General features: G+C 61.7%; 3 protein-coding genes across 9 annotated transcripts; 1 reads left to right on the forward strand and 2 right to left on the reverse strand.

The window, feature by feature from the left end:
- Positions 1 to 39: 39 nt before the first annotated feature.
- PLCB3 (phospholipase C beta 3) lies at positions 40 to 17,411 on the reverse strand. 5 transcript variants are annotated; one of them, XM_060103013.1, is made up of 32 exons: positions 17,225 to 17,411; positions 14,472 to 14,549; positions 14,136 to 14,204; positions 13,906 to 14,046; positions 13,586 to 13,665; positions 13,422 to 13,475; positions 13,256 to 13,331; positions 13,046 to 13,146; positions 12,359 to 12,525; positions 12,139 to 12,285; positions 10,995 to 11,235; positions 10,686 to 10,770; positions 10,424 to 10,610; positions 9,416 to 9,621; positions 8,424 to 8,520; positions 8,259 to 8,343; positions 7,818 to 7,942; positions 7,105 to 7,259; positions 6,864 to 7,025; positions 6,137 to 6,236; positions 5,943 to 6,047; positions 5,620 to 5,711; positions 4,264 to 4,417; positions 4,143 to 4,178; positions 3,829 to 4,021; positions 3,269 to 3,461; positions 3,102 to 3,178; positions 2,900 to 2,989; positions 2,750 to 2,807; positions 2,391 to 2,477; positions 2,083 to 2,302; positions 40 to 996 (listed from the first exon to the last, which is right to left on the reverse strand). In XM_060103013.1, the coding sequence occupies exons 1-31, from the start codon at positions 17,321 to 17,323 to the stop codon at positions 2,099 to 2,101; spliced, it is 3,744 nt and encodes a 1,247-aa protein (XP_059958996.1). In that variant the 5' UTR covers positions 17,324 to 17,411; the 3' UTR covers positions 40 to 996; positions 2,083 to 2,098. The 5 variants fall into 5 exon arrangements, with proteins under 5 accessions (XP_059958996.1, XP_059958999.1, XP_059958997.1 ...); XM_060103016.1 differs by lacking the exon at positions 40 to 996 and having other exon boundaries at positions 1,688 to 2,302; positions 3,269 to 3,410; positions 3,853 to 4,021; XM_060103014.1 differs by lacking the exon at positions 40 to 996 and having other exon boundaries at positions 1,688 to 2,302; positions 3,853 to 4,021.
- Positions 17,412 to 22,370: 4,959 nt separating this feature from the next.
- On the forward strand, positions 22,371 to 24,688 carry PPP1R14B (protein phosphatase 1 regulatory inhibitor subunit 14B). The gene is given in 6 exon segments (XM_060104271.1): positions 22,371 to 22,404; positions 22,407 to 22,513; positions 22,515 to 22,796; positions 23,825 to 23,908; positions 24,223 to 24,255; positions 24,348 to 24,688. Coding segments are annotated over 6 exon segments (609 nt in total). The 3' UTR covers positions 24,417 to 24,688.
- Positions 24,689 to 25,084: 396 nt separating this feature from the next.
- On the reverse strand, positions 25,085 to 27,822 carry FKBP2 (FKBP prolyl isomerase 2). Of its 3 annotated transcripts, none has more exons than XM_060104122.1 (6): positions 27,716 to 27,822; positions 26,301 to 26,469; positions 25,864 to 25,976; positions 25,698 to 25,744; positions 25,314 to 25,349; positions 25,085 to 25,224 (listed from the first exon to the last, which is right to left on the reverse strand). In XM_060104122.1, exons 1-6 carry the CDS (start codon positions 27,775 to 27,777, stop codon positions 25,163 to 25,165), a joined length of 489 nt encoding a protein of 162 aa, XP_059960105.1. In that variant the 5' UTR covers positions 27,778 to 27,822; the 3' UTR covers positions 25,085 to 25,162. The 3 variants fall into 3 exon arrangements, with proteins under 3 accessions (XP_059960105.1, XP_059960107.1, XP_059960106.1); XM_060104124.1 differs by lacking the exon at positions 27,716 to 27,822 and adding an exon at positions 27,100 to 27,182; XM_060104123.1 differs by lacking the exon at positions 27,716 to 27,822 and adding an exon at positions 26,634 to 26,740.
- Positions 27,823 to 27,834: the final 12 nt, after the last annotated feature.

Below are 27,834 nucleotides of genomic sequence, written 5' to 3' on the forward strand. Positions count from 1 at the left end.
GGGAACCCGAGAAGCTTCACCAGGACCTGGGAGCAGAGCTCAGAGCTCAATTTCAGAAAGATTTATTGGCGCCCCCTACAGACAAGCCAGCACTTTGTACTAGGTACACAGAGATGAATTACGCCACAGCCCCTGCTGTCCCAAGCTTCCTGGCAAGGGGAAAGCCAGCCTCTCACAGTGGAGTTACTGTCAGCCAGTGCTATAACAGGGGCCTGGAAGCGGGGTGAGGGCGACTCCCTCCGGCATGGTAAAGTCAGGGACGGCTTCAGGGAGGAGGTGAGCTAGAGCTGAGACTTGAGGAGATGGGGGAGGGGGCTGTCATTCCCAGTGGAGGAAAGAGTAACCCTTGGAAGGATGGAGGAGCTGCAGAGACCAGGCTTCTCAAGGGTCGGAATGTCATGCCTAGGAGTTTAGCCTGGTCTTTGAGGACCTGTGGACTGACGTGTAGTGTTTATGTGTGGAGTCAGGAAGATGGGAGTCAGCTGCTCAGGGGCCTGGACAGGGCAGCTTTGGGGCTAGGACAAGACCTGACCACAGAAGCAGGGAAGGCCCGGGCAATGATACTGACCCTAAGGGAGCAGGGCCCAAGGCAGAGGTCCCCAGCCCTGGGAAGGCCCCGCTCTGGAAATCCTGTTTCTCTGGCCTCCCCACCCCATCTGTTTGCCTGAGGTTGCAGCAAAAACAAAGAAAGAAAACACTCAATTGGCAGGAGATAAGCTCAGATAAGAGGCTGCCTTCCTCTGGAGGAGGGAGGCAGCCTGGGAAGCGCCAGGAAGCTGGGAGAGGCCTTGAAGAAGTGCCAGCCTGACCCTGCTGCAGAACCCAGCCGCACCCTCGCTGCGGGGTCTCTGCCACTCCACGCTGTCCCAGGGCAGGAGGGGGAGGCATGGAGCAGGTCCTCCAGGCTGGCCGAAGACAGTCTGCCATAGAGGGTCCAGGCCCACCCTGCCTCCAGGTCAGGACGTCTTGACTTAGTTGTGGCCTCAGTTTCCTCATCTGCAAAACAGGCATAACGTCTCCCTCACAGGGATGAGGGGGATGCTGCGTCTCCTAGCCCCTGTGTCTGTGACTGTCAGCCTCCCTTCTCCCAAGGGTCACTTCTGGCTCATCCACTTCCCACCTATTGCTGAGAGCCCAGGTCCCCTGATGTTGGGCAGGTTCTGAGCTGCCCAGCTGCACCCCTAACAGGTCCATCCCCCGATACAGTCAACTGCCTGTGTGGCCCGGAGCAGCCTCAGCGGAAGATGCTGGGTGCTTGGGTCATATCAGGCAACAGGAAGAGGGTGCAGGGGAGGCTTCCTGAAGCAGAGGCCTGAGCCTCTGTGAAGGGAGGACAAGAAGAGCCCAGGAGGAAGAAAAGTAATGGGTGGGGGTGGGGTGGGATGGTGGGAGGAGAGGGGAGCAGGAGTGATAGCCCAGGGCAGAGGGCATAGAGGCAGGAAAGCCTGGGGGAGGCCAGAGGGCCTCTGATGTCAGGTCACTGGGAAGATCTGCAGGCAGTTCCTGGGCAAGGAGGTCTCAAGGTTGAAACCCAGCAACCCTCTGTTGGGGGCCTGACCTCAATCCCACAATGCCCACAATCCCATTTTATAGATGAGAAAACTGAGGCTCCAGAAGTAGCAGAGCCAGATCTAGGGCCCGAGTCCTCTCCAGCACTGCCCCACCCCAAACCACGCTGCACACAGGGTCCCTGAAATCCACTTTTATTCATGTAAAAAAAATCCCCAAAGGATAGAGAAAGAATGTGACCCCGACTTCCCAGAGCTCAAAGTCTCCACCCACTGTTCCCTGGGGAAGTGAAGGAGATGAGTCCCATTCTAGGGTGTGGGTGTCCTGGGGGCGAGGCCCTTCTAGCCCAGAGTGACCCACCCACCACCTTCCCTAGGACTGAGGGCAGGAAGGAGGGACTGGGGATTAAAGGAGCCCCAGGAGGGCGAAGGAAGGGAGTTAGTGTGGGGTGCTCGCCCCAGTTTAAAAAAATAAAATTTCTAAAGATAAAAAGTTTTTTTTTTTTTTAAAAAAAGCATTTAGTGTCTTAGCCTCCTGCCCTCCTCCCAGTGCCCACCCTGGCCTGGTGGCCACCTCTTGCTCAGCCAGTTCAGAGCTTCGTAGTCTCCTCTTGGCTCTCCGAATCAGCGCCGGACAGGTGCCCACTGCTCCCAGGCGCGTGACCATTGCTGGCACAGGCCACCAGATGCCCGTCCCCCAGTCCCTCCGGCGTCTCGCCCAGCAGGCTCCGGCGGATCTCCTGGGGCAGCCTCTCCCGCTGCTCCTGACACTCCTGGGCCAGCTGGGCCAGCAGCTGCAGGAAGAAGAGTATCACAGGCAAAGCCAGGCCACCCGGCACTCTGCCTACCTGCTGCCTGCCTGCCCCTCATCCGAGACCTCACCTTGGGCTCCTCTTCTGTCAGCTGTTGGAGAATCTGCTGCTGCGCGGCCACAAGGCGTTCCTGCCGCTGCTTCTGGGCCTCCTCCAGCTGTGAGGGGGCAAGGGCTCAGCCAAGGGTCTCTAAGGAAGGGGCCTGGACCCCAGGGCTCTGCCTGGGCACAGAAGTCAGGCAGGCATAGGCTCCCGGAGTTGTGTGGCCAGGGTCCTGAGATGACTCTTAGAGCAAACCTTCCAGACCCGAAGGAAAAGGCTCTAGAAATCCCTCTAGGGCAACGTAGCACCAGGCTGGCCCCCAGGATACAGGTTTATGATGACTAAAGGAACAGGGGTGGGCTAGGGTGGCACCTGAGCTTCACTCACCCGACGGATGGAGTTGACCGACTCAGTGATGTGCCGACGGTTAATCTCTGTCAGTTCCCTGCACAGGAGCAAGGCAGGATGGGCTCAGTGCCCAGGCACCCGGCCCGGCCTGCCCAGCGCCCAAGTGGCTCCCGGCCCTGATGCCCTTACGCCTCCTTCTTATGTTTCTCCCTGGTCTTTGCCTCTGAGATACTGTTGTGGCGCTTCCTGTCCAGGATCTTCTGCAGTTCCTTCTTCTCCCTGGAGGAGCCAGTGGGGGAAGAGGAAGGCTCAGTGGCAGGACTGGGGGCTCTGCCCTCCTCCTGGCACCAGGGAGCACCCCCCGTCTGCCCATGAGATCCCCTGCCTTCACCTCTCGTTCATCTCCTTCAGTCTCTTGAACTGAGTGGTGTGAGCATCCATGACAATCTCCCTGAGCCTTTGCTGAGCCTATAGACACAGGTGGCCAACAGGTGACATGGGCTGTGACAGGCCTGTCCAGGAGGCAGTCTCTCCCCCACTGCCACACGTCCCCCTCACCTGTCTCAGGTGCTCCAGCCTCCGCTTGGCCTCTGTGTCCGCCTGGGCCTCCCTCAGCTCCAGCAGACACTGCACCTGTTTCTTTTGGAACTCTTGATACCTCTTCACCTCTTCCTCCTCCTCCCTCTCATCCTCCCCGCCTCTGTGGGGAGAACCCCTCTGGGTGATGCTCAGGTCATCACATGGACTTGGGCTGGAAGGGCAGGGGGACAGGGCATACTCCAGCAGGCAATGGGAGATGCCAGCCCAGAGGGGTGGGATCTGTTACGCCAATGAGGAGGCCCGTTAGCTCCACCCAAACGTTGGGAGCCTGTTTGGGCAACAGTCTCTGGAAACACACTCTTACGGGGACTTCAAAAAAGGTATCACTCCCTGGGGGAAAGAGGGTGGGACCCAGACTCCTCTGTCTTCCTTGCACCAAACCCTCCTCCCTGGGGTCAAGGGGCAGCGCTTGGCCGTCCCTCCACGCCCACCTAGTGCAAAAACCCATGTGCACACACATCCTCAGATTCACATCCATGCACGCAGCACACTTGCACACAGGCAGCCTGGACACTCACAGGACACCCGGCCGGTGCTGGCACCTGCTCTCGGCCCGAGCCTGGGCCAGGTTGTCGAGCAACCGGCGTGTGAGGGCAACCGCCTTCCGCTGATGCTTCTTGTGCAGCTCTCGAAAGTCTCGCTCTTGCCGGCTCTGGAGCTTCACCAGGGCCTTGTGGCCTCGGAGCTCATCCAGCGGGGCCGGGGCCACCTCTGTGGGCAGCAGAGCAAAGATGGGCCAGGCCAGCCTGGGCTGGGGCAGACCAACCCTGCAGGAGCACCTGCCCCCTCCAGGAGTAGCCCCGCCCCCATCCACAACAGGCCTGCCCCCTACCTGAGAGGACGCTGGCAATGAGGTCATCGCGCTGACCTGGCGAGCAGAAGCAAGTCTGTCAGAAGCTGGAGGACCCAGCAGCAGAGCTATGCCCCTGCGCCCACTCCAGGCTTCCTCTCACCTGGGCTGCTGAGGGAGGTGCTGGCTGGGGAGGTGATGGGGCCTGGGGGCCGGCGGGGGGAGGCGTCCAGTGGGCTGGGTGTGGGGTTTGGGGTCAGCTGGGACCCTGGCTGCTGAGACTGGGTCTCCTGGCTTGTCTCTGGGCCAGCCTGAGCCTGTGGGGGAGAAAGCAGAATGCTCTATGCTCTTTCCAGAAATGCTGCTCTCTCCAGACCCTTTTTTTTTTTTTTTTTTGGCCACGCCACGCAGCATGTGGGATCTTAGTTCCCCGACCAGGGACCGAACCTGGGCCCATAGCAGTGAAAGTGCGGAGTCCTAACCACTGCACCGCCAGGAAATTCCCCATCTCCAGACCTTTCTGTCCTTCACAACCTCCCTCAGCCTGCCTGGCCCTGGACTCCTCCTCTGTAATGTGGTGCTGCTGGGACAACTCCATGAGAACAAGAGGTATAAAACGAGCATTTCTAACCCCTCTTTCCACGTGAGGCATGAAGAAGATTAACGTGAGGTCGTGTCGCTAGGATGCCAGGCCTCACTGCATATGCTTAGGAACTTCCAGATTGTTCCGGAAAGCCTTAGCCCAGCCCCATTTCCTCCCCTCTCCAAGTCCCCCTCCACCCTTGCCCACAGCTGCTCATCTTCCTCGTTGCTTAGCTCCTGATTAAATCAATGAAGTAACCACAGAGTGGGCACCAGCCTCTCCCACTAACAGCTCTAGGCAGCCGTCTCTCTTCCCTGCCTGCCGCAGGGCCCCGTGAGACCGGGTCTAGATCTGCGGTGAGCCTCTGCTCCTGACCCCTCCCCGCAGAAGCCACTGCCCAGCTCCCAGGATTTCCAGCTGCCCTGGTGAAGCGGCTGTGGCTGAACCCTGCACCCTGGCCTCGAACCCGCTGGCAGCAGGAAGAGTTCTAGCCCAGGACTGTCCTGAAGGCCTTTCTCATGCAGAAGGGGTGGTTTCCACCTTAAAATGTGGAGAGTAACCAGAGATGGCTGGGCCTATTGAACAAGAGAGCCCTGAGGCCCCTCGCTGCCCTGCACCAGGGCGGAAAGGCCAGCGTTGGAGGCGGAGCCCAGGGTTGGAGGGATGGTGTGGGTAACTGCATGAAGTTAGCGTCTGCAGCAGGCAGGGAACAGCCCCACTTGGGGAGAAGAGCCAGACCACCAGCTGGGAGTGGCATGGGACGGTGCAGGTGGAGGAGAGCACAGAAGGCTGCGGGGTGCTTCTCCACCAGGGCTGGGCCCAGAGGTCAGCCCTCACCTCCTACCCCACCCACACCCCGACCCCCAGGGGCCTCCAGGGTCCAGGTGAGCCTGAGCCCTGCTGCCTCCTGCCTGCCCCCGACCTGCCCTGGCTCACCTCACTCTCCCCAATGAGGGCGGCCAGCTGCTTGGCCCTCTGGTCCATCAGGCTGACGTGCTTGATGGGATTGATCAGGGCCTCTGCGTAGTCTGGGTGGGAGCAGAGGGTAAGGGTCTCAGAGATAGAACCCCCGGAGCCAGCCTCCGGACCAGCCTTCCCCGGCTCTGGCCTCACGGAGGGATGGAGGGAGCACAGAACCCACCCTCAGCTCTGTTTACCACCCTCAGTTGAGGCCACCAGTCCCAGCCACTCCCAGGCCCTGGTGGTGTCCTTGTCCCCACCCTGCCTGGCCTGCCCCACCCCAGCTCCCTCCAGCTCACCCTGGTGGTCATCGGGGATGTAGTCAGAGGCCTCAGTGTAGATGAGCAGGGCCGGCAGGCACAGCGGCTGGTTGGCCTCGTTCCGCAGGCAGATGTAGTGGTACCCTGGGAGGGCGGGAGGGCAAGGTGGCTGCGCCCCAATAGGTCCCCACACACCCCGCCCCCCGTGCTGCCCAGAGCCCAAGTGGCCTCACCTGAGCGGATGGCAGAGACAGGCAGGATCCGGTGCCCCACAAACTTGCCACCCTCCTCAAAGGCCGCGATGCGCAGCGAAGCCAGCGTGGGCAGCACCACCTGAGGGCCCAGACTGGTCTGAGCTGCAGCTGACCACAGCCACCAAGGCCAACACCCAGAGTGGGCCCTTGGACAATCTGACCCAACCATGACCATCAGTCACCATCGTCACTGAGCCAGTGGTGGACCCACACCTCTGTGACCTCGCCAAAGGGATGACCAGCTTCCACCAGAGCCCTGAGTCAAGAGAACAGGCAGATGGACCCCTCCAGGCATCGCTATGGTGGGACAGGTCTGGTCATTGCCAGCTTAGAAACTGGCATGCGTCTGGGCCTGAGGCCACACACCCCCCAGCAGGCTGCAGAGGGCACATCCATCTGGGGGGGCAGGGAGAAGCTGGGGTGAGCTTGGAGCAAGTCCCTCCTGTCTGGGAGATGGGGTGGGTGGCGCCCACTCCCCACGGGAGCTGCAGGACCTCCTGCTGTCTCAGCTTCCTGTCCTCTCCTCTCACCCCACAGAGGCAAGGGAGTGTGAGCCTGATGTTGGGACATGCAGGACCCGGGGCACAACAACCTTCACATCCCCAAATGCCACCAGTGCTCCTGGTTCCCGTCCCCCCACTAAGAGAGCCCAGCAGGTCTGGGCTGCAGCTCGCTGTGCCGGGGAGGGCGCAGGTGCAGGGCTCACCTTGGGGAAGTCGAAGGGCTCCTCATCCCACACGGGGTTGAACGAGTTCCCCTGAGAGGTCCGAGTGCGGTACTTGCGCCGCGTGTCGACAGGGAGGCCGAACATATCCACCTCCACGTAGATGCCCACCTTCCTGTCAGACAGGAACTGCCCCGAGATCACCTGGGGGGCCAGGAGGGTGAGGTGGCTGCTGAGAGTCCCGTCCCCAGGTCACCCTGGCCTGAGCCCTCCCTGGTCCCACCTTGACCCGCACGGCATTGGCCACGATGCCGTCCACGATGACCTCGGTGAAGGGGTCAAAGGACTTGTCCGGCCGCCGCATGAACTCGGGCTTGAGTAGGTAGCCACTGCGCCCGTTGTACTCGAACACGCCCGCGTTGAGCTGCATGGCCACATCTGGGGGCAACAGGGGGAGGGCAAGGGTCAGCAGGTCAAACGGGGTCAGGAGTCAGGAAGAACAGTGCCGTGCAGAGGGGGGACCAGGAGTCATTCAGGTCGGATCAAATGGCATCAAGGATCCAGACTCAGGAAAGAATGGACGAGGGGAAGGGTCTAGGATCAGCCAAGGTCAGGAGTTAGGGTCAGCCAAGGTCTCGGCTGGGTTTGGGGATCTGGGATTAGACAGTCAGAGGCCCCTTCAGTCAAGAGTAACAGGGTCGGGCTTCCCTGATGGCACAGTGGTTGAGAGTCCGCCTGCCGATGCAGGGGACACGGGCTCATGCCCCGGTCTGGGAAGATCCCACATGCTGCGGAGCGGCTGGGCCCGTGAGCCATGGCCGCTGAGCCTGCGCGTCCAGAGCCTGTGCTCCGCAACGGGAGAGGCCACAACAGTGAGAGGCCCGCGTACCGCAAAAAAAAAAAAAAAAAAAAAAAAAAAGGAGTAACAGGGTCATGGGGCAGAAGTCAGTGAGGCTGGGGGCCAGAGGTCAAAGGTCAAGGCAGGCCAGCACTCACCCAGGGTCTGGAAATTGAGCGCGACGAGCTGGCAGCCCACGTTCCAGAAGAGCTGGGGCATGTAGTTGGACGAGTCCACGCGTGTGCCCTTGGGGTAGATGCGGCTGAGCTGCTGCTTGTTGTATCTGAGGTTGGCAGTCAGGGGCCACGCCAGGTACTGGCCCCGTCGGGTAGCAGCCCCGCCTTCTGCCTCGAGCCCAGTGCTCCAGGCCCATCCTCAGCTCCTGTGAACCCACCTCCCCACCTTTGCTCAAGCTGCCCCTTCAGTCCCCCGCTTCTCAGCCTAGGCCCTGCACCGTCTCCCAGGCCTGCTCAAAACCCAGACCAGGGTGCTAGAGCATCAGGATCCTGCGCAGGTGCTACGAGCGGGGTCAGAACAATCTAAGCCAGCCTCCGAGTGAGTAGCCCCACCCTGCCAGCCCTAGCAACGCGGAAGGATACTCCACAAACTCCATGGGGCTCTTGGTCAGTTGCTCCATGGCCTTGGTCTCCACAAAGGATGACATCTCAAAGCACTTGTTCCTCTCTGGGGGGTGGGGAGTGGGAGGGGGTCAGGCCTGGCAGGGCCAGACCCCCTCCCACTCCTCCACCTCTCACCCCACTCACTTCGAGCAGCCTCAAAGGACTTGAACTTGACGGGCTCGATGTAGTTGACAAGTGTCGACATTTCCTCAGTGGCATTGACCTCACTGCTGGCAGTGCCCTGTGGCCCCCAAATGCAGGGTCAGCAGTCCCATGGCCCCCAGCCATCAGTTGGAATTTCCCTCACCTGCCCCCCACCACAAAGGAGGCACTGACCCTCCTCCCAGCCCTGCAATCACACTGCCCAGTTCTCCCAGCAAAGACCCCAGCCTGGCCACGCCTGTCAGTCCTGGTCCCATCTGCCCTGCAGCCTTCTCTCTGGGCCTCTCCAATGCGCCCTGGACCCCACCTTCCTGGTTTGCCTTCTACCTCCCTGATCCTTAGAAGCTGGAACTCCTCACCCAACCCCAGGGGTTCAATTATTCACATGCAGATGAGCCCCAGATTTCCATCCCCAGTCTCATTTCCAACCACCACCTGCCACCTCCTCTTGAGTGGCTCACAAGAGCCTCAAACTCAACCCCTGCTACCTGAGCTCGACCATGGCTGCCCACACCCTTCCCCACTCTGGGCCCCTCTCAAACCCAGTCTCATGATTGACCTTTTCTGTCACCTTCTCTCCTCAAAACTCAGCGCTCCCTCGTCTTGCACTGCCCCTCCCCCTGCACTCTCTGGCCCTGCCACAGGGCCTTTGCACGGTGCTCCCTCTTCCTCAGGTCTGCTCACCCAACGTCCCGCTGAGGTCCGACTCCCCCTCCTCCCCCCAGTTCTGCACTCTAACTCACCCCTCCTGGCCCACGTCCTGAACACAATTTCACACTCGCTTCCGTGCCTGTTTATCCAAGACCCCTCCCTCACTCCACACACACCCCCCTCTGAACTCTGGGAGGGCAGGGATAACGTCTGATCGCAAGTGGACCCAGCACCCGGTGCTGTGCCTGGCATAGTCAGGGCTCAGCAAACACTTGGGAAGTGAAGATGTGCCGCCACCCCCTCTTCCTGCCTGTAGGCCTGACCTCATCGGTGGTCGGCTTTTTGGGGTCCGTCTGTTCCTCCTCTTCCTCATCCTCTTCCTCATCCTCACGGTAGGCAGATCCAAGAGTATCAGGGCCCCGCTGCAAACTCTCCTCACCCAGAGACTTCTGAGGCTCCAGGCTGGGCTTCTCAAGGCCCGCCTCCTCCCCATTGCTCAGGCCTGGGCAGCTGTCAGAGCTGGGGGACCCTGCAGAGGACAAGGCCACAGGGGGTCGGGGGTCAGGGCACACATATACACACAGGAGCCAGGAGGAGTTGTGCCCAGTGTGTAGAGGTGACTCACGGAGTCAAGGGGTACTCTCAGGGCAGTGTGGCTGGGGGATGCGGGAGCTCAGCAGCTGGATGGGATCAAACCGAACGGTGGTGTAGAGGAATCAAAGGTCAAAGATCAGGATGCAGAGTTATATCCAGCAAGGAGGTAGGTAGCGTGGCTCAGAAGGGTGAGAACTGGCGTACAACAGCCTTGACGGTGGGGATAAAGGATGACAACGTGGGGTTCCAAGTCAGGGCTCAGTGAGGGCCACACCCAGTGAGGGCGCTTAGTGAGGTGAGCACTCAGGGGTCGGATGTAAGAGGGACCTCAGTAAAGTGAGAGGTCCAGGGTGAGCTGAAGTTAGAACCAGCTGGGTGGGTAAACTCAGTAGGGGTCTCAGGAGAGAAGTGGTTTAGGTCAGAGGTGATTGAGGTCAGAGGTCAGAATTCAGAGTGATAACCTGGTTGAGGGGGAGGGCTCTGTGAGGTGCCAGGTGGAGGTTGAGATTGAGGGGTCAGGAGGTGGATGGAGCCAAATCCAACTGGGGTGAAGTTCAGTGAGGTGAGCACCTGGGGTCAGGGGTCAGAGGTCCCATACTCAGCTGAGAGGTGGCGAACGGCTTGGTGAGGAGGGAGGTCAGGTTGGGGGCAGAAAGAGCATCCCGGGGGAGGGCTGAGCTCAGCGAAGTGGGAGGTTAGGGTCAGGACTGGGGTCGAAGGTCAGGCCAGGGCCGTACCGAGCTGGGGCGAGGAGGGCTCGGTGGCAGCGGAGCTCCCGCTCAGGGCCGAGTTGCTGTGCTCCAGCGGCCGCTTGCGCACGGAGCTGTCGGGAACGCCAGTGCTGGGCCGGTGCCGCTTCTTGTTCTTCACCAGGATGCGGCCCATCAGGTCCTGGGGGCTGGGCAGGGGGACGCCCGGGGCCAGCTGGTGGGCACGGACAGGTCAGGGTCTGCTGGGCGCCCTCACCCCCATGCCCCGCCCCGGCTCTGAGCCCCATACCGGGTACTTGTCCAGGGGGTCGATGAGCAGCGCGTCCCCAAAGATGGAGCGGCAGTACTCAGCCATCTTGGCCTGCTGCTTTGCCCTGTGGGGCCAAGGTCAGAGGTCAGAGGTTCTTGGGGTGAAGCTGAGGTCCCCAGGGTAGGTCAGAGGCCGGCAGGGTCCGTGCAAGATCCCAGGGTCAGAGGTCACAGGAGCAGTCCAACAGTGCCATGGTGAGGTGGTTGTCTCTGGGTCAGCAGGGGTCCCCAGGCCAGGATCGGGGTCCCCAGGCCAGGATGGGGATCCCAGGGTCAGGGGCCCACTCACGAGTCCACATGGTTCTCAAAGGAGAGGATGACGGGGTAGGGCGAGGTCTTGAAGGCGGTCTCCGCAATGGCCTCCAGCACATCTCGCAGTGGCACCTCCGTGGTCATGGTGAAGCCGTGGGTGATGAAGGGCTCCTCCTCAGGCGGCCGCCCTTTCCACACGTCCAGCTCCACGCAGCGGCAGCCCCACAGCAGTGCCTGCCGGTACATCTCCACCGACGAGGTTCCCGCCAGCTGCCCCGCTGGGGGCAAGTCTCCGTCACCACGGCCACCCTGCCAGCCTCGCCCTCTTCCCCAGGCCTGCGCTGAACCAGGCCATGCTGGGGACACAGAGCCCAGGGGGTGGCCTGACCCTGGCACGCTCTGTCTGGCCAGTTTCTGACCACTCCTTAATTCACTGTGGAACCAGCACCATCTCCCCCTGAAGTCCCAAAGCTGGGTAGAGTCGGCATCCACCAGCACTGGCTGACAGGCTGGTTCCTCCTCCAGGTCTCACCCTCTCTCAGATAAACACCCGCCACCCCCCATCCCACCAGCCTGAACCGGGGAGTCAGCCCCAACACCCCCATGGCCTCTCGCTTCCCTTTCCTCCCTCCACCGCTGCTGCCCTGGAACAGCCTCCATCACCTCCTCCTGGGGACAGCAGGCCCCTCCCCGCCTCCCAACCAATCTCTGCGAAGCACCTGGCATCATCCTGCTAAAAACATACCAGGTCACAGTCACCTCCTCCTGCTAAACACCTTGCAAGAAGCCTTCCCAGCACTTAGGATCAGTCCAAATTCTTCCCATTCCTTCTGTGCCCCCTGGGTCCCTCTCATCTCTACCTGCCCCAGTCCCCGCCCCACCCTGCTCCACCCTGCCCCACCCCACCTCTCAGCCGCCTTTCTGCTTAAGAGCACCAAAAGGTCTCCTGCCCCCGGGCCTTCGCACAGGCTGTTCCTTCACCGGGCAGATGCAGGCCTCAGCCCTTCCCCCGGGGAAGCCTCCTGGACCACCCCGAGAAACCCATGCACAGAAGCCCACTCCCCAGGGCAGGCAGTCTGTTCCAGGCATGTACCCCTAGCAGGGGCCACCCCAAAAGGAGGGAAGCAGTCTAAGGGCCACAGGGCAGAGGGCAGAGGTCATGCTAGGATGGGCTTGCTCACCAGTGAGATAGGTGTTGTGTGAGGAGTTGATGAAGTAGGCACTGAGCGGCTGGGTCATGTCTGCGCTCAGATCCAGGGCCTCTAGGGGCAGGATGCCATTCTCCTCACCTCCCAGGTAGCGGCTGAAGCCCTCCATGGACATCTGGTCTGGGGGCGGGGTGGGGTCAGCGGGCGCAGCTGGGGCCCTCCCGCCGTGCCCCCAGCTCCCATGCCAGCTCACCTCTCTCCAGGAATTGCTGGTTGGGCTCATACTTCTCGATAAGCAGCCGGGCCTGGGAGGGCCGCAGAGGCGGGTAGAGCACTTCATTGAGCCTCGGGTCCCGTTGCTTCTGGTTGATGAAGTCCATGAGCTGCTCCAGCGTCAGGTATGGTTTGCCCTTGGCACCTCTGGAAGGGGGCGGGAAGTGGAGTCAGGCTGGAGCCTCACCAGCCCCTGCTCCAAACCCTCACCCTGCGAGGAGTCAGAAGGCCGTGTCTGGCTCCAGAACCCTCTGACTGGGACTTGGGCAAGTCGCTGGCCCCTCTGGGCCTCAGTCTCCCCATCCGCTCTCCTAACCACTTGGTGCTGCCACTGGTATCAGCAAGGGCTTTGGAAGCCACCAAGTGCTTGGCCCACCACACCATGCTTCCAGATCCTGGACCCGATCTCAGCTCCAGCCCTCACGACAACACGTCTGAGCCACTGGGTCCTCAGCCCCAGTGTGCACAGATGACAGCAACCCCGGCCAAGGGTCAGCATAGAACTGTCCACGACAGAGCCCCAGGCAAGGCAGCTCTGAGCACAGGCACAGCTCCAGCACGCAGAGACCCCGACAGCTCCAATTCCCCTCCCTTGAACTGGAAGGAACGCCAGCAGAGGCCAGACGCGGCGTATGGGGGGCTGGGAGGCAGGCCAGGCCCTGCTCACATCTCCAGCAGGATCTTGTCAATGTCCGGCCGCAGACAAAGCTTGTTCAAGAACCTCTCGAAGATGTCCAAGGAAAACTCGTCAGGCCGGATGGACTCGCTCTAGGGGCCAGGAGTGAAGGGTGAGAACCCAGGGACAGCCAGCCCTCAAAGAGCAAGCGCCCACCGTGACACCCCCCAACCCCGGCCCCCCTGTCCCCAGCCCCCTCACCCGGTTGAAATTGAGGCCACAGGATTCCAGCGCAGTTTCTACCCGCTTCTTGTCTGCTGAGAACATCTTCAGGATGCTGAGCAGATGGGAGGGGTTAGGGTCAGTGGGGGCAAAGGTCACCAAGGTCAGAGAAGCAGAGAAGGCGCTGAGGGAAAGGGGCGCTCACTTCTTGACCGGGATCCGTCCATCCTGGTTCACCTGCAGTTTCAGCTTCGTGTACCTGGGGTCACAGGTGGAAGGGTCACGCCCTGGGAACAGCTACCTGAACCCTGCCCTGCCCCCGATGCACTGCCCCCAACCCGGCCGCCCCGGGGCAGGCCCAGGGCTCACGCTTTGCGCAAGAAGGTGTTCCGGGAGGCGTTCTGAGCCAGGATGTTCATAGCCAGCTTGAACAGCTCCTCGGACCAGACCTGAGGGGTCAGGATCCGGCAGGGAGGGCGTGAGGGGGGCACAGAGGGGCTGGCCCAGCCACAGCCCACGCCCAGAACTAGGTCTGGTACGCACTAAGTGCTTAAATACCACTTTGTCAGAGGATAATTAGAAACAGGGGCAGAGGACAGCCTAGTACACAACAGGTGCCTACTAAGTGATGGCTGACTCAGCAAGTGAGGCTGTAGCTCCCCCAGGCCGAGCCATCAGTCCCAGCCCACCTTGGCTGTGTCATCCTGCACGGCCATGAAGTTCAAAAACGATGTATTCACCGGGTCTGGCCCGGCCACCACTGTTATCAGCTTCTCCTCCAACCGGGCATCAGGGCCCCCAAAGCCCAACACCTCCCGAATCTTGGGGTCCTGAGTAGGTGAGAGCCAAGGGTGAAGAGGGTAGTCCCCATCCCCCACGGCCTCACTCCCATCCTGAGTCCTGGGCCCCCATCGCTCACCTTGGGTAGGCGGGCATAACGGCCTGTCCTCGTGTCCCTGATGGAACTGATGTCCAGTGTGTCCACCTCCTGGGGAAACCAGATGCCAGGGGAGGTCTGAGAGGCTACAGGGTGACAGCTGGGCGCCCCCAAGCTCCCCACCCAGGCCAGGGAGTGTCCACCCCCTGCTGGAGCCCCAGCCTCAGCCCCCGCCCTTAGCACTTCCTGTCCAGGGAACCGTGGGAGAGGTCAGGCAGCAGCGGGGCCCCACCCTCATGGGCGGGGGCTGGGGGTGGTTTCGGGGGTCTGGGGTGGGAGCCCTAGACCTCAGCAAGCTGCACCAGCACCCGCCCTCACCATGTTGGGTCCTGTCCAGTACAGGAAGAAGCCACTGGGGTCCACGCGCAGAGTTACCAGATTCCGACTGGAGGCCTCCTGGGGATGAGACAGACGGCAGGGGTCAGGGGGTGAGGGCTGCCGCCCAGGTTTGGTCCCTGGACCCCCTGGGGCCATCCCCGCCCCCCAGTCTTTCTCTCAGTAGCAAAAACAAAGCCTCAGCCAGCCCACAGGTCCTTTGTGGCTCCCTGCAGTCCTCAGGACAAAGCTGAGGTCCTAGTCCCCTCCCAGCCCCACTGCTCTCTTGCCCTAAAACTCTGTCACATGGACCACTAACTACCCTTTCCCCACCTCCAGTCTTTGCATCATTGTTCCTTTGCAAGGATATTCTCCCTTCCTTCTCTATCCCCGAAATCTGATCTGCCTCCTTGGGAAGGCCTCCCCAGACCCCAAGCCTGGGCTCAGTTTCCTCATAAGGTCTGAGAGCTCCCTGGTGGCTGAAGCCCTCACAGCCCCCTTGGGAATATTTATGGAATGAAAGAAGAGGGTTTGGAAGCCTGACCCCCATGGTCCTTCTGTGTCCCTCGGGTCCCCATGACGACCAGCCACCCCTTACATCTGCTTCAAAGTCCATTACCCCCGCAACCCTGCGCCCCACTGGAGTCTCACAGCTTCGAGGCTCACCCCATCAAAGTCCCCTTGGAAAGGGACTCACCCTGCCCTCAGGACTAGACAGTGAATTCTGTTCTCGCTCAAACAGCCCTGGCTGGCAGGAGGGTAGAAAAGGGTGCACTGGCCCCATTTTCTGAGGAGGGCCCCCCTGTGTGACTCAGGACCAGCAGCAGTGGGGGAGGGGGTGGTGTCATCAGAGGCTTAGACTCGGCCAGGGACCAAGTGACCAAGTGGCCCCAGGTAGAACTCTCCTGCCCCAGGCCAAGAGAAGACGCTGCCTCACCTTGGTGCCACTCCAAGCTGCTGCTCACTGGTGGACGAACAGCTCACCCTCACGCTGCCCCCACTGCTTGCCAGGTACGGTTCTAAGCACTCAATATCTAGGAGCTCACTTAGTCCTCCTAACAACCTATGAGGTTTGCTCTCTTGTTCTTCCCAGCTTACAGGTGAGGAGACTGAGGCACAGAGAGACTACCTAGCTTGCCTAACGTCAAGAAGAGGAGCCAAGATTTGCATGCAAGCAGTATGGCTCCAGGGTCCCGAGGTTTGGGAAGCAGGGAACCAGGACCCCTGCCAGACTCCCAGCTCCTGACCTCAGCCACAACCCCACTGTGGGGCCTGAGATTAGCCTCCCTTCTCCAGACTCAGTTTTCATCTTCTGGAGAACAGGGACTGCACTAGCCCCGCCCATCTCAGCCTTTACTTACAAAGGACAGGAGGTTGAGCTGGGGGCAGAGCGGGTAGGAGGCTTGGGAACTGCTGGGATGCTTGGACCTCCCCACCTCCCTGCACTGACACCCATCCTCAGCCCCTCTCTGGGATTACCAACGCTGCCCTGGGCTCAGGGCCCCCCAGGAGTGTGATGAGGGGGGAGTTCTGTGGGTACTGCCTCCAGGGTCTCCCGCTCCCCCTCCTCAGGGGTCTGGTCTTCAAAGGCAGCCCAGGCCCCAGGTTCTCAGGCCCCAAGGCCCTGTCAGCAACCCCCACCCCACCCCCAGGGCCCTCTCCCTGTTCCCACTTCCTTATTTGGGTTTATCACACTGGAAGGAAAAGGAGAAACTTTTCCCTTCAAGCCGGCCTGGGGGGAGGGGTCTGCCCTAGCCCCAGGGGCGCCGGGGCACCCCTCTACGGCACACCTGTTACCTCAGGCCACGCCCCCAGCCCCTCCCCCCAGCTCCCACGCCTACCCGCCCCACCCAGCCCGGAAAGGAGCCGAGTCTTCCAGGCCTCCGGCCTGTCTGGGAAGGAGCAGCAAGGAAGCTCAGGCAGGCGGTTGCGGGGGGGTGGGGAAGCCCCGGGGAAGGAGGGGCTCAGGGGGCAGAGGAGGGGGCGGTGTGAGAACGAGGGTGAGGTTCAGGACAGCTCGCAGAGCCGTAGGTGGGAGCGGGGCCTCTGGGAAGCTCCAGGGGCAGGGCAGGTAAAGGGTGGTGGGGAGGGGGAGTCAGGATCTATTGGGGTTCAAAGTCCAGATGCTAAGGAGTGGAGAGCAAAGTTCCCCCGGGGTGGAGGAACTTGGGGGGGCACAGTCTCCACTAGGGGGGTGACTTGGTGCTCCCACCTGAGCAGCGAGCTGGGTTGGGATCCAGAAGCAGGGCAAAGGGGTGCCAGCCAGAATAGGGTGAAAAAGTGATGAATGGAGAAGAATGTTCAGACTAGGGCACTGGGAAGAGTAGGGTCCCAGAGGCACCCACTCAGAATGGGAGTACACTGAACCAGACTGGGGGCTATGGCTCTTGAGCCAGACTGTCCAGTGCCGGGCAGGGGTCTGGGGACCAGGCCAGGGTTGGGGGAACCAGCATTAGACCGGCCGGGAGAGGGGAGAAGGGCCAGAGAAAATTGGGGGGCTGGAATTTATTGGGGTTCGAAATCTCTGGGCCAAGGAATGAATGCCAAATTTTCCGTAGATGAGGGAGTGGGGGGTGGAGGACAGAGTCTTCATTACGAGGACGACTGGGGACTCAAGTTTCCGGAGCGCAGCCAGGCTGGGATTGGGGGGGGGGCGCGGTGGCCAGGCCAGTCTGGGCTGGGGGTCCCCGGCGTCTGGCGGAGCTGGGGTGAGGGAGTCCCCGGATCTGGGCGGAGCAGGGGGCCCCTGCACTTACCTCGTCCCATTTGATGAACTTACTCCCGCGCCGCAGGGTCTCCACGACGGTGGGCGGCTCCAGCTGCAGCGCGTGGACGCCGGGCCTGGCGCCCGCCATAGCTGGGCCGGGGGCGGGTCGGGGACCCACGGAGCCCCGACGGGGACCCGACGGCGCCGCTGCTCCCCCCGCGCGCTCCCGCGCGGCCCGCTCCGGCCCGGCGGCGTCACCGCCCGCCCGCCCGCCAGTCTGTCCGGGACAGACCAGAGAATCGGCGGGGCCCGGCCGGGGCGGGGCGGGGGCGGGGCCGCAGCGGCACCGCCCCCTCCCCCGGCGTCGGGCCCGCCCGCCCCGCGTCGGCTCCCCCTGGCGGCCGGGGTGGCGACTGCAGCCAGAGGAGGGATGAGGCAGAGGCACGCCCGGACTGGGGCACTTCGCTGGGGGTGGCTCAGCTGAACACGCCCAGGGTTGGAGGAAGGCGCTTTGGGGCGGGGAGGCTGTTGGGGTGCAGCTGGAGGGACTGCGTGCAGAGGGCGCTGCCGAAGACCGGCCGGGGTCGGCCCGCTAAGGTTTCTGAGGGGCAGGGGCGGGGGGGTACTACCGGAGAGCAGGACTTGGGCCTGGGGGCGCAGAGACCTGCCACCCACCCCACTCCTGCAGCACTTAGCTGAGCGCTGGAAAAGACACTCCCACCCCCCTCTCTGCCCTCACTTCGCCTCACCCTCTTCTGCAGCATCTCGGTACCCGCCCCCCCTCCCTGGGAGCAATTAGCAAGCTAATGGGCCTTCCGCCGGCGGGCGCCCCTCCCCCGTCCCTAGCCCGGGGAGGCCCGGCGCCAGTCGCCTCCTTCGAGGACCCAAGCACCCTGGCTTTCCAGAGCGAGTCCTGGAACAGCGCCCTTCTTGTTCCGCAGACACCCCCCCACAGCTCAACCTGGAGCCTGTCCCTGCGGGGCTCTCGACTGCAGACTGAGAAGGGGACAGCTGGTCGTTTGCCCAGAGGGGTCAGAAGCCCCCTGGGTGTCCACAGACAAGGAGGGTCGAGGAGGGGCTCTGCCACTCCTGGCTGGCCCACAGCAGGTGTCCTGAAATCTAATGCATGCCAGGGACGGGAGCGGGGAAGGCGCGCATGGGCACTGAGATGGGTGGGGGCTGCAGCCCCTCCCGCAGGGCTTGGCTGGGGGGGCTCCTGCCTGGGGGCCCCTGTGGGAGCCCCCCCAATACAGAGACAGTAGCAGCAGCAGGTTTAAAGTAGAACTCATCCAGAGGGGCCAGCCAAGTCACCTAGAAACCCAGAAAGAGACGGAGCTGCTTCTGGGGGAGGAGGGGTCAGTCAAGGAGGAGCCAGCCCTACAGGCCTCTTTGCCCCAGGCTCTCAGACCCCCAAGGGGAGCCCTGCCTGGCACTGGCCATCCTCAAAATCCCCACCATGTTGGGTACCAACTCTAACCTAACAGATCTAGCCTTTGGCTGAGGCCCTGTGGGGTGTGATTATTATCTCTACTTGAGGCGCAGAGGAGGGGAAAGGACTTGCCCAAGGTCACACAGCTTCATAGGAAGATTGCAGCCCTCTGTCTTGAAGGCCAGTTTATGTCCTGCCTTTACTCCTTGCCCTTGAAGAGACAAAGAAAGAGGGACAGGACTTGTGATCCTTGTCCTCTCTCACCAGAGCAACAGAGCCATAGCCCTCAGAGACTCAGGGACTACGAGGTCTCATTGGGCAGAGCCATGCCAGGTAGAGATTGGCCTCTGCTCCCGTTGACTTGGGTTCAAGTCTACCCTACCGGCAGAACCTCGTCTCTCTGTGCCTCAGTCACCTTGTCCAGAAGGTGGAGGTTGTCAGAGGATGAAATAGGCAAATGGGTGTGAGATGACCCCTAGGTGTGGACAGCTGGATCTCTAAGGAGTGAGAGCAGGCTGTGGGGACAAGGGGGAGGAAGGAGGAAAGGGCATGGATCAGCTCTGGGGCAGGGGGCTAGCAGGGCCTAGAGCCAGGGCCTGAGCTTAGGGGTAGAAGCTCTAGGCAGCAGCTCCTTGGAAAACAGGATGGGAGCCTGTTTCCTGGGCCTGAGCCCCTCCCCCTCTCCCTCCACCCCTGTGTCTCCTGAGGCCAGGGCAACCCCCATTAGAGGGCTTCTTCCTCCTCGGATACTTTGTTGCAGCCTTGGTAATGGTAATAGAGTTTCTGGGCAAGCAGTAAATGGTGGAAGGGAAGGCAGCCTTTCCGGCCTCTACCCTTGATTAAGGGAGCCGTCTCAGCCAAGGGACCCTCCCTAGGGCCTCTGCTTTGAGGAGGTGCTGAAAGCAGCCTTAGCTGCCCTCTGGTGGAGGGGGGCCAGGATCCCAAGAGGGGTGGGGCTGGGGAGGCCACAGCCTGAGGCTGGAAGGATGAAGAGCAGCAGCGGTGACAGGTTCAGACAGGAGAGCAAGGGCAGGGTTATGGTCTTGGAGCACTGACCTCAGCCCCAAACCACCAGAAGTCAGCAGAATCTGCCGCTGCACCTCTGAAGAGTCTCAGGGCAGGTAAGTGACTTGCCCAGGGCCTCGAAGCCTAGGGCAGAGGCAGGATTTGAACCCAGTTCTTCCACTCCAAGGTTCTGTGCTGGGCACCCCAGCCTCCAAGACAGCTGCAGGCCATCATGGCCATCTGCACTAACTGTTCACAGGGTAGGTGGCCATGGGAAGGAACTGGATGGACAGGGGAATCAGTCCCAGGAATCTGGGAGTGCCCTGGGGGTGGCACAAGAGGTGGAGAGAGGGAGGGTCAGGAAAAGCATCCCTGGCTCTTCCCTGTTCAGCCTAGAGAATCCTCAGGGGACCCCTGAAATTTGGACATGACCGGAGGCCTTCACACCAGCCTTGAGGGGATGAAGATCATTGCTCAGGGTCATAGCATCTGGGGGGTGCAGAGCTGGGGCTGGTACCCAGGTCTTCACCACCAGTAGGTTTCACTTCCACAAAAAGCTATGGTATATCCTCTCTTGTAACTGTGAGCTCCCCAAGGCCTGAATCAATGCTCCAGTTCAGAAAGAACAGACGCACCCCAGTGGGGTGAGGTGGGGTGTGGTGGGGAATTTGGATGTGGGTAAGTTGCTTCTCCCATCAGGCCAAGCTCAGAGCCAGAGGCCAGGCTGGGGGTGGGGCTCTCTTTGAAAGAGTGGGTCCTGTCTAATCCGCAAGAGCAGGGTCAGCCCTTCCCTGGCCCCCCAGGCTGGCCAAAAGGAGGCTAAGGCCAGAAGGGGGGCTTGAGAGGGAGGAGGTATCAGCCCGTCACCAAGCCACATTAACCTGACCCCTACCCAGGCCTCCCACCTGGCCTGAATCCCACCACCACCACCATCACCACACACACCATTCTCAGCCAGCGCCTTCTCATTGTCTATTCTCCGCAGCTACAAGGTAAGCCTACAGTCCTAGGTTTGGGTTTGTCTGCAGCACCAGCTGTGTGACCCTGGGCCAGTGTCAACCTCTCTCTGAACTCCATCTACTGCAGAGGACTTCTCTGGCATCCAGAGAGAGGGTGTCTGTGAGGGGCTGGGACTTACTGCCTCTGGGACGCTGAGACTGTGCTTGGGACTGCAGAGGGTGAGCCTGCTATCTGTGGAAGCATCCCAAACAGAGCTGCATAGCCTTGTGCCGTGGTATGAGTAGTGATTTTGTGTCAGGGGACCTGGGTACACAAGCTGAGCTCCATCTCTATCTGGCTGTGTGACTTAACCCCTGTGGTTCAGTCCTTGAATCTTCCATGCACTTTCCTATTTAATCTTTGCCACAGCCTTCAGAGGAAATGGATGCACAGAAGAAGCCATTAATTCTTTCATTCGGTCATTTGTTCAACCAATAGTTATCGAACACCTACTATGAGTGTGACCTAGGTGCTGAGAGTTCAACAAAAGTCAGGTAATTTGCGCGATCCATGTGGGTTTGAAGCCCAGCAGGCCCACTCAGCCATGGGCATCAGCAGTAAACAAAGGCCAGACAGGTCTCTGCCTCATGGAGCTCATAGTTGAGAAATGGGAGACAGACTGAACAAATGAATGAGAGACACTATTTAAAAATATGGAAAATCAAAGCAGGTGCGGGAATGAGACGCACGGTCGACTTAAGAGAGGTGGGCCATATTAGGCGCCTGTGAGATCTGAAGAACAGAGGAGGCCGCAGGGCGAGGATCTACCGGAGAGCTAGTGAGGTGCCCTCACGCTGGAACCGACTATGTGGAACCGACCGAAGGAACTCTCATTAGGGTCAGCTGTTATTATCTTTATTATCGTGAGTACCGGCTCCCCCACTTCCCAGCTCTTTACGCCTCAGTTTGTACACACAGAGGTTGCGGGGTGCAGAGAACCGCGCCCTGTGGAGACCAGCCCTACGAGGGCGCTCCAAACAAGTTCTGCGCTTCCCGGACCCGGTTCCGCTCCAGGGGAGGGGCGGCCATGGGGGCCGGACCATGGGAACTACATTTCCCATAATTCCGTCCCCCCGCCGCCATCTTGGCGGGTGGGCGGTGGCTGCCTGGGGTCTGGCCCTTCAGGCCGCCCGGATGGCTCAGCTCACCACCAACCTAGGCCTTCATCATGGGGGGCGTGGAACCCCGACGAGTAGGGCGTCCGGTGACCTGGGCAGTACCTGCCCGCCTTCTCCACTCCTCCACCCCCGGGCGTCCGGCCCACGTGTCCGTCCGCGCGAAGAAGCCTGCTTTTTACCCGCTGGCCAAGGGCCTGAGGACCCAGAAGTCGGGGGCTCCCACGTCTCTTCCTCGGACCTCTGTCCTGTATACAGTGCCCACTCCCCTCCATTCTCAGACGGCCCCTGTTTTTGCTTCAGTGAGGACAGAACACTAGGTTCCCCGCAGGAGCGCAAATCCGGCTACCGGACGCTTAGAACGCCTGGGCTTGGGGCAGGAAGCTTAAAAAGGATAGCGGACAGCTAGGTCCAAACCTCTAAGGACTAGACCCTCTCCTAGCCCCTGCCCGAGGGCGGGGTAGGGGTGAGGGGCCTGCTGCAGGACTGTCCCTTTAAGGGGGTGTGGTCGGGGGGCGGGGGAAGCGATCAAGACAGAGAAAGCGGCTTCGGCTGCGGCGGCTCGGGCGGCGGCCGCGGGGGACAAAGGGCGGGCGGATCGGCGGGGAGGGGGCGGGGCGCGGCCAGGCCAGGCCCGGGGGCTCCGCATGCTGCAGCTGCCCCCGGGCGCCCCCGCCGCCGCCCTCGCAGCGGAGCCGTGCGGAGCCGAGCTCACGAGCTAGCCCGAGCCAACGGCCCGGAGCCAGCCGGCGGGCGTCCCGGAGGCGGCGGCGCAGGGAGGGGCCCGACGCGCGCACGTGGCCCCGGCGGCCGCCATGGCGGACAGCGGCCCCGCAGGGGGCGCGGCGTTGGCGGCTCCGGCCCCTGGACCGGGGAGTGGCGGCCCAGGGCCCCGCGTCTACTTTCAGAGCCCCCCTGGGGCTGCAGGCGAGGGCCCGGGCGGCGCGGACGACGAGGGCCCAGTGAGGCGCCAAGGGAAGGTCACGGTCAAGTACGACCGCAAGGAACTACGGAAGCGCCTCAACCTGGAGGAGTGGATCCTGGAGCAGCTCACTCGCCTCTACGACTGCCAGGTGTGTCCCCCACCCTGCGCCGACACCCTAAAATCGGTCCCGATTCGGGCCGCCTGGGAACCCCACCTTGAGCCCGCCTGTCACCCGGAGTCAATGGGCGCTCCGCTTCCGCGCGCTCCCCAGCTCTCCGTACTCCCCGCCCCCAATGTATGCTCTTTCTTGTCTGACCTAAGTCACTCCTTTCTTATCTGCTGCCTTGGACAGGAGACTCGGGGCTTGTCTGGGCTGGCGGGGAAAGGAGATCTACCTATTGCCTGCTAGCCTAGACTAGTTAAAAGGAGCTAGCTAACCTGGGTGGTGGTGGTACGGGTCTTGCCTATTCTAATGGGCTAACCTGGAGCTCCATCTTGTCATGGGGGGCAAGCTAGCCCACACTCTGGGTTCTAGTTCTCCACCCTATGACTCCTTCCTTGATCAAATGGTGACTCAGTCCCCGGGGGGCAGGGTGGAGGAGTGGGCCTGCCCTGTGCTGCCTACCCTAGCGCAGCCCTGGGATGCAGCTGACTCCAGACCGGAGAGATGCTTCCTGGGGGGGAGGGGTGGCAGGCACCCCCTCCCTCAGCAAAGCATGGGCTCTTTGTTTCCCCTTTACCAGGCCTGGGTCCTTCCCACTGACCCCTCACCCTTCACTTCCTCCTCACTCCTGGGAAGCTGTGACAGGTGTTTGGGGGAGGGGAAGGGGCTATGATGAGTTGGGACAGCTGGCCCCACCTGTGCTCTGGTTGAGATGGGGGGCCCGGAAGTTGGGGAGACACATCTGCAGGGTTCCTAGCCCAGGATCCCCAGCCCTAGCTGTCTGGCACCCAGGGTGCCCAACTGGCAGGGACAGGAAGCTCCCCCCCCCCATTGGGCAGTTTGCCTTGGCACAAGCCTGATCTGTTTTCTCCTCGGAGCAGCTGCCGCTGTCTGCTGGGCAAGAGGGCTGGCTCATCTGCAGTAGGGCAGGGGCCTCAGCCAGAGAGCCCCTCTCACACCTTCTCTCCCAACTCAGGCCCTTGTCTCTCCCTCCTCCCCCACCCCTACCCCAGGAAGAGGAGATCCCGGAGCTGGAGATTGACGTGGATGAACTCCTGGACATGGAGAGCGATGATACCCGAGCTGCCAGGGTCAAGGTGAGAGGGGTTGGGGGGCAGCAGGGCCAGGTCAGGGGAGCAGGGAATAGAGGGGTGCCTGGAGGCACTGCCCCGTGGGTAGGCAAGCCTCTGGAGCCAGGCCTTCTTTGGTCTGAGTCAGCCAGCTCTGTGACCTTCCTGGGCTCACCTTCTGGCTCCGTCAAATAGGGCCAGTGGTACTTGCCTAGCTGTTCAGTAGCTGTGGCATCTCCTGTGCCTCAGGGTGGCCCCAGTGCCTTGGAAGAGGGTGTAGGTGAACTTTAGGCTCGTGTTCTCGAGACTCATACTTATACTTTCCCCCCATGCCCCACTAGGAGCTGCTGGTTGACTGTTACAAACCCACTGAGGTAAGGAGGTGGTTTCCCCAGAGGGTGGGGTGAGGAGCCTGGGGTCCTGTCATCTTGGGTTCTGGCCTCCTTAATGTCCTCCCTCCCTCCAGGCCTTCATCTCTGGCCTGCTGGACAAGATCCGGGGCATGCAGAAGCTGAGCACACCCCAGAAGAAGTAAGGGTTCTCGACCCAGGTGAACGGTGGCTCCCACAGGACAATCGCTGCCCCGCAACCTCGTAGCAACAGCAATACCGGGGGGCCCTGCGGCCAGGCCTGGTGCCATGCGCAGTGCTCCCCGTACCCCTGGCCCAGGGGCCTCTTCCCTGCCCCCTCAGTTTTCCATTTTTGGGGTTTTTTATTATTATTAAACTGACGGGACTTTTTGTGTTTTTATATTGACTGCGGCGCGGGCCCTTTAATAAAGCTAGGATATGCCTTTGGTGCAGTTAACAGGCTCGCCTGGTTTCTTGTAGGGGGGATACACTGCTCTACAACTGCTGCCAGCTGAGCTTCTCCCCAGGTGACCGCAGGCCTTCCTGAGGGCCACGCAGCCATGGCGATACCCCAGTGCTGGCTCCCAGACCAGGATCTGGAAGCGGCTGGGGAGTTGGGGAGGAGCCGTGTTGCTGCTGGCAGGCAGGAATACTCCTTTTTCCCTCTGGACAAGGGCCACCAAGTCACCCACGGCTTGGCCATCGTGACCTCCGTGCCACTGAGCCTACTAGACCCCAAGGCTCTGCAGCCAGGAAAGGAGAGGGAGGGATGGGGGGAGGATGAGGGAGAGGGAAGGCTGAAGCTGTGGTTTCTAAGTCTCCAGGGCCCACAAACAAACACAGGCTCACTTCATGGGCTTTAAAGTTTTTTTCTTTCTTTAAACAGTCTGGTCCCTGATGGGGGCCTCTCCACCAGCCCTCCCCAGTTTGGCTACAGTTCTGAACGTCGCTCGATTTTGAGCAGCTCCACCTCGAACACCAAGGTTGCACCGCCTGCAGGGGAGAAGTGGGATCAGAATGAGAACCAGGGCCACAGGGAGATGGAATGGGTGCAGGAGATGGGAGGCAGGATGGTTTATTACCTGGAATCTTTGGGGGAGCTCCCCGCTCTCCGTACCCTGCAAAGATGCACAAAGAAAGTGAGCCGTGGCCAGACAGAGTGAGGTGTTCTGCAGACAACCAGGCTGAGACCAAGCCTCTGCCCATCCCAGCACAAGGCCAGAAATGGAGAAGGTGTAATGGATTTGGGAGGGGGCTGCTAAAGGTCTTGTAGAGGGCAAAGAGTGGGCACCAGAGCCAAGCGTCCCAAGGGTCTTGCCCTGTCCTCACTGCTGGACACAACTAGACTTGGAAGTGGCACATACTGAATGGATTGAGTGGAGATCAGTGCAGAGGCTGAACCAGCTTTCACCCTTACGTAGATATAACCCTGAACTCCCTACCCCCATTCAGGAAGGGCCTCTTACCTAGCTCTGATGGGATCACCAGCTTCCGCTTTTCCCCCTCACACATCCTGTAGGACAACACATGTTCAGCATGTGGCAGCGCCCAGGCTCCCTGCCCCCAACCCGTACCTGGAGCTTGCCTCCCACAGTTCACCTCCTGGACCACAGCCATGGCCCCTCGACTCACCCTAGCAGCCCCTGGTCCCAGCCCTTGATGACCTGGCCCGTGCCCAGGGAGAAGACAAAGGGCTGGTTCTGGGGCAGGCTGCTGTCAAACTCTGTTCCATCTTCCAGCTTACCCTGTGAGACCATGGGAAGGCCAGTGAGGAGGAGGGTCTGCTCTGACACTCCCACCCCCAGGTGCTCTTCCCTTCAAGGTGGCAGCCCACAGCACTGGCGGCCATAGTCCTAGAAAGGGACAGAACCTTGGGCAGCTCACAGTACATTGCACTGCTTGCTGGTGCCAACTGGGAGTAGACAGTGAAGAGCAAGATAGGATCATGCAAAGTAGATGAGGAGACTTGCCCAAGGTCACCCACCTTTTGGCAGACAAACCTGGCTCCCAAGTCCTTTCTGGTCCCCGGAAGGCCCACCCACCCCCAAAAGCTCCACTCCCTCACCCACCGTGTAGTGCATGTGCAGGACGTCCCCTTTGCGTGATTTGATGGGACAGTGGTCTACCCGTTTCTTGACTCCGATCTGCAGCTTCCGTTTGCCCTCGGCCCCGGAGGCCGTGACCAGGGCGCTCAGGCAGATGGACAATACTGTCAGGACCCAGCTCAGCCTCATGTTTCTGCGGGAACAGACCCCGACCAACCAACCGGGGGAGAGGAACGGGAGGGCATGGAATACGGGCAAGTACCAGGAGGATTCCACCCCACCGTACCTTGCCTGCCCCTGGGGATCCCCTTGTCCCGTGTCACCGCCCCCTCCCCCAGGCTCCGCGGCCACACTTACCAGTCCAGTGAGAAGGGGGCTTGCCCGAGGACCCCAGCAGCGGGGGGAGGGGGTCAGGGGAGGCCACAGCAGCCAGGGTCCAGCCCCTTTGCTCACCCCCTGCCCTTCCGTCCCTCCCAGTCCCCAGCTCTGCTCTTCAATTCCCCCCCGTCCCTTTCCGCAAAGTCCAAACCCTATCTGGCTGCGCAGCAGTTGCCCCAACCGGGCGACCCCATTCACGCCACACCCAATTGCCTCCCGCCCAGCACACCCACACCTCTGCGGCTGCCGCAGGGGGTCGGCCCCGAGGCACCCACACATCTCCACTGGGTGGCTCCGGGGAGCCCCTGTCCTCCGGGGGTACCCCCCAGGCTGGTCCTGTGCCTCCGCCCGAGGCGCCGCCCCAACTCTGAGCCCTCGGGGGCCTGCGGGGCACCCAGACTGGCCCCGTATCGGGTGGCCGCCGAGCCCGCTCCACCCACACCACCTCTCCCGGGGGAGTTCTCGGCCTACCGCGTCCCCAGGCACGGCCACCACGGAGACCGCCCCCGCGTGGACGCCCCGGGCCATTACCTGGGCCTACCCCTTCGCTGGGCTCCTTAGCCCCACCCTTTAGAGGGCGTGGTTCCTCCCCCGGCCCTGTAGTCCCGCCCCCGACAGGACTACTCCCCTTCTCCTGAACTGTAGCCGCGCCACTCACCGGCTGAGGCCGCGCCCCCAGTGCCTGGGCTCCTTCCCCCTCGGTCTCCAAACCCGAGGCTCCTCCTTCCGCCTGTTCCAGCTCCTCCTCCAAGGGCCAGCCTCCGTCCCTCACCAGTACTAGCCCCGCCCCCAGCCCTGGAGCTCCGCCTTCCACTGGCACAAGCTCAGAGGTCCCACCCGTCTCCGTTCCACGTCCCGCCCCGACTCCCGGAGCCCCGCCCCGTGAGGCGTGAGAACCCTCCCCCTGCGGCATCCCCAGACAGCTCTGACCCCAACCCTCAATTTCCTCGTAACCTATCCCTTGTTGACACTCAGAGCCCCGGCCCGCTCCTGCCCCGCCTGATCCAGCCTGCCCCCTTGCACCCCGGCTCCCCACAGCCCGGGCTGTGGCCCCCGCTCACCTCCTCGCCGCGCCCCCGGAGTCAACCCCAGTCGTGCTGCCGTCTCTGCGCAGGCGCGTCATCGTCGCCACCAGACCCGGCCACGCCGCCCGCCCTCATTGGACCGTGCGAAACCCGCG

The sequence above is a fragment of the Mesoplodon densirostris genome, chromosome 7 (genome assembly GCF_025265405.1).
Source record: "Mesoplodon densirostris isolate mMesDen1 chromosome 7, mMesDen1 primary haplotype, whole genome shotgun sequence".
NCBI lineage: Eukaryota > Metazoa > Chordata > Mammalia > Artiodactyla > Ziphiidae > Mesoplodon > Mesoplodon densirostris.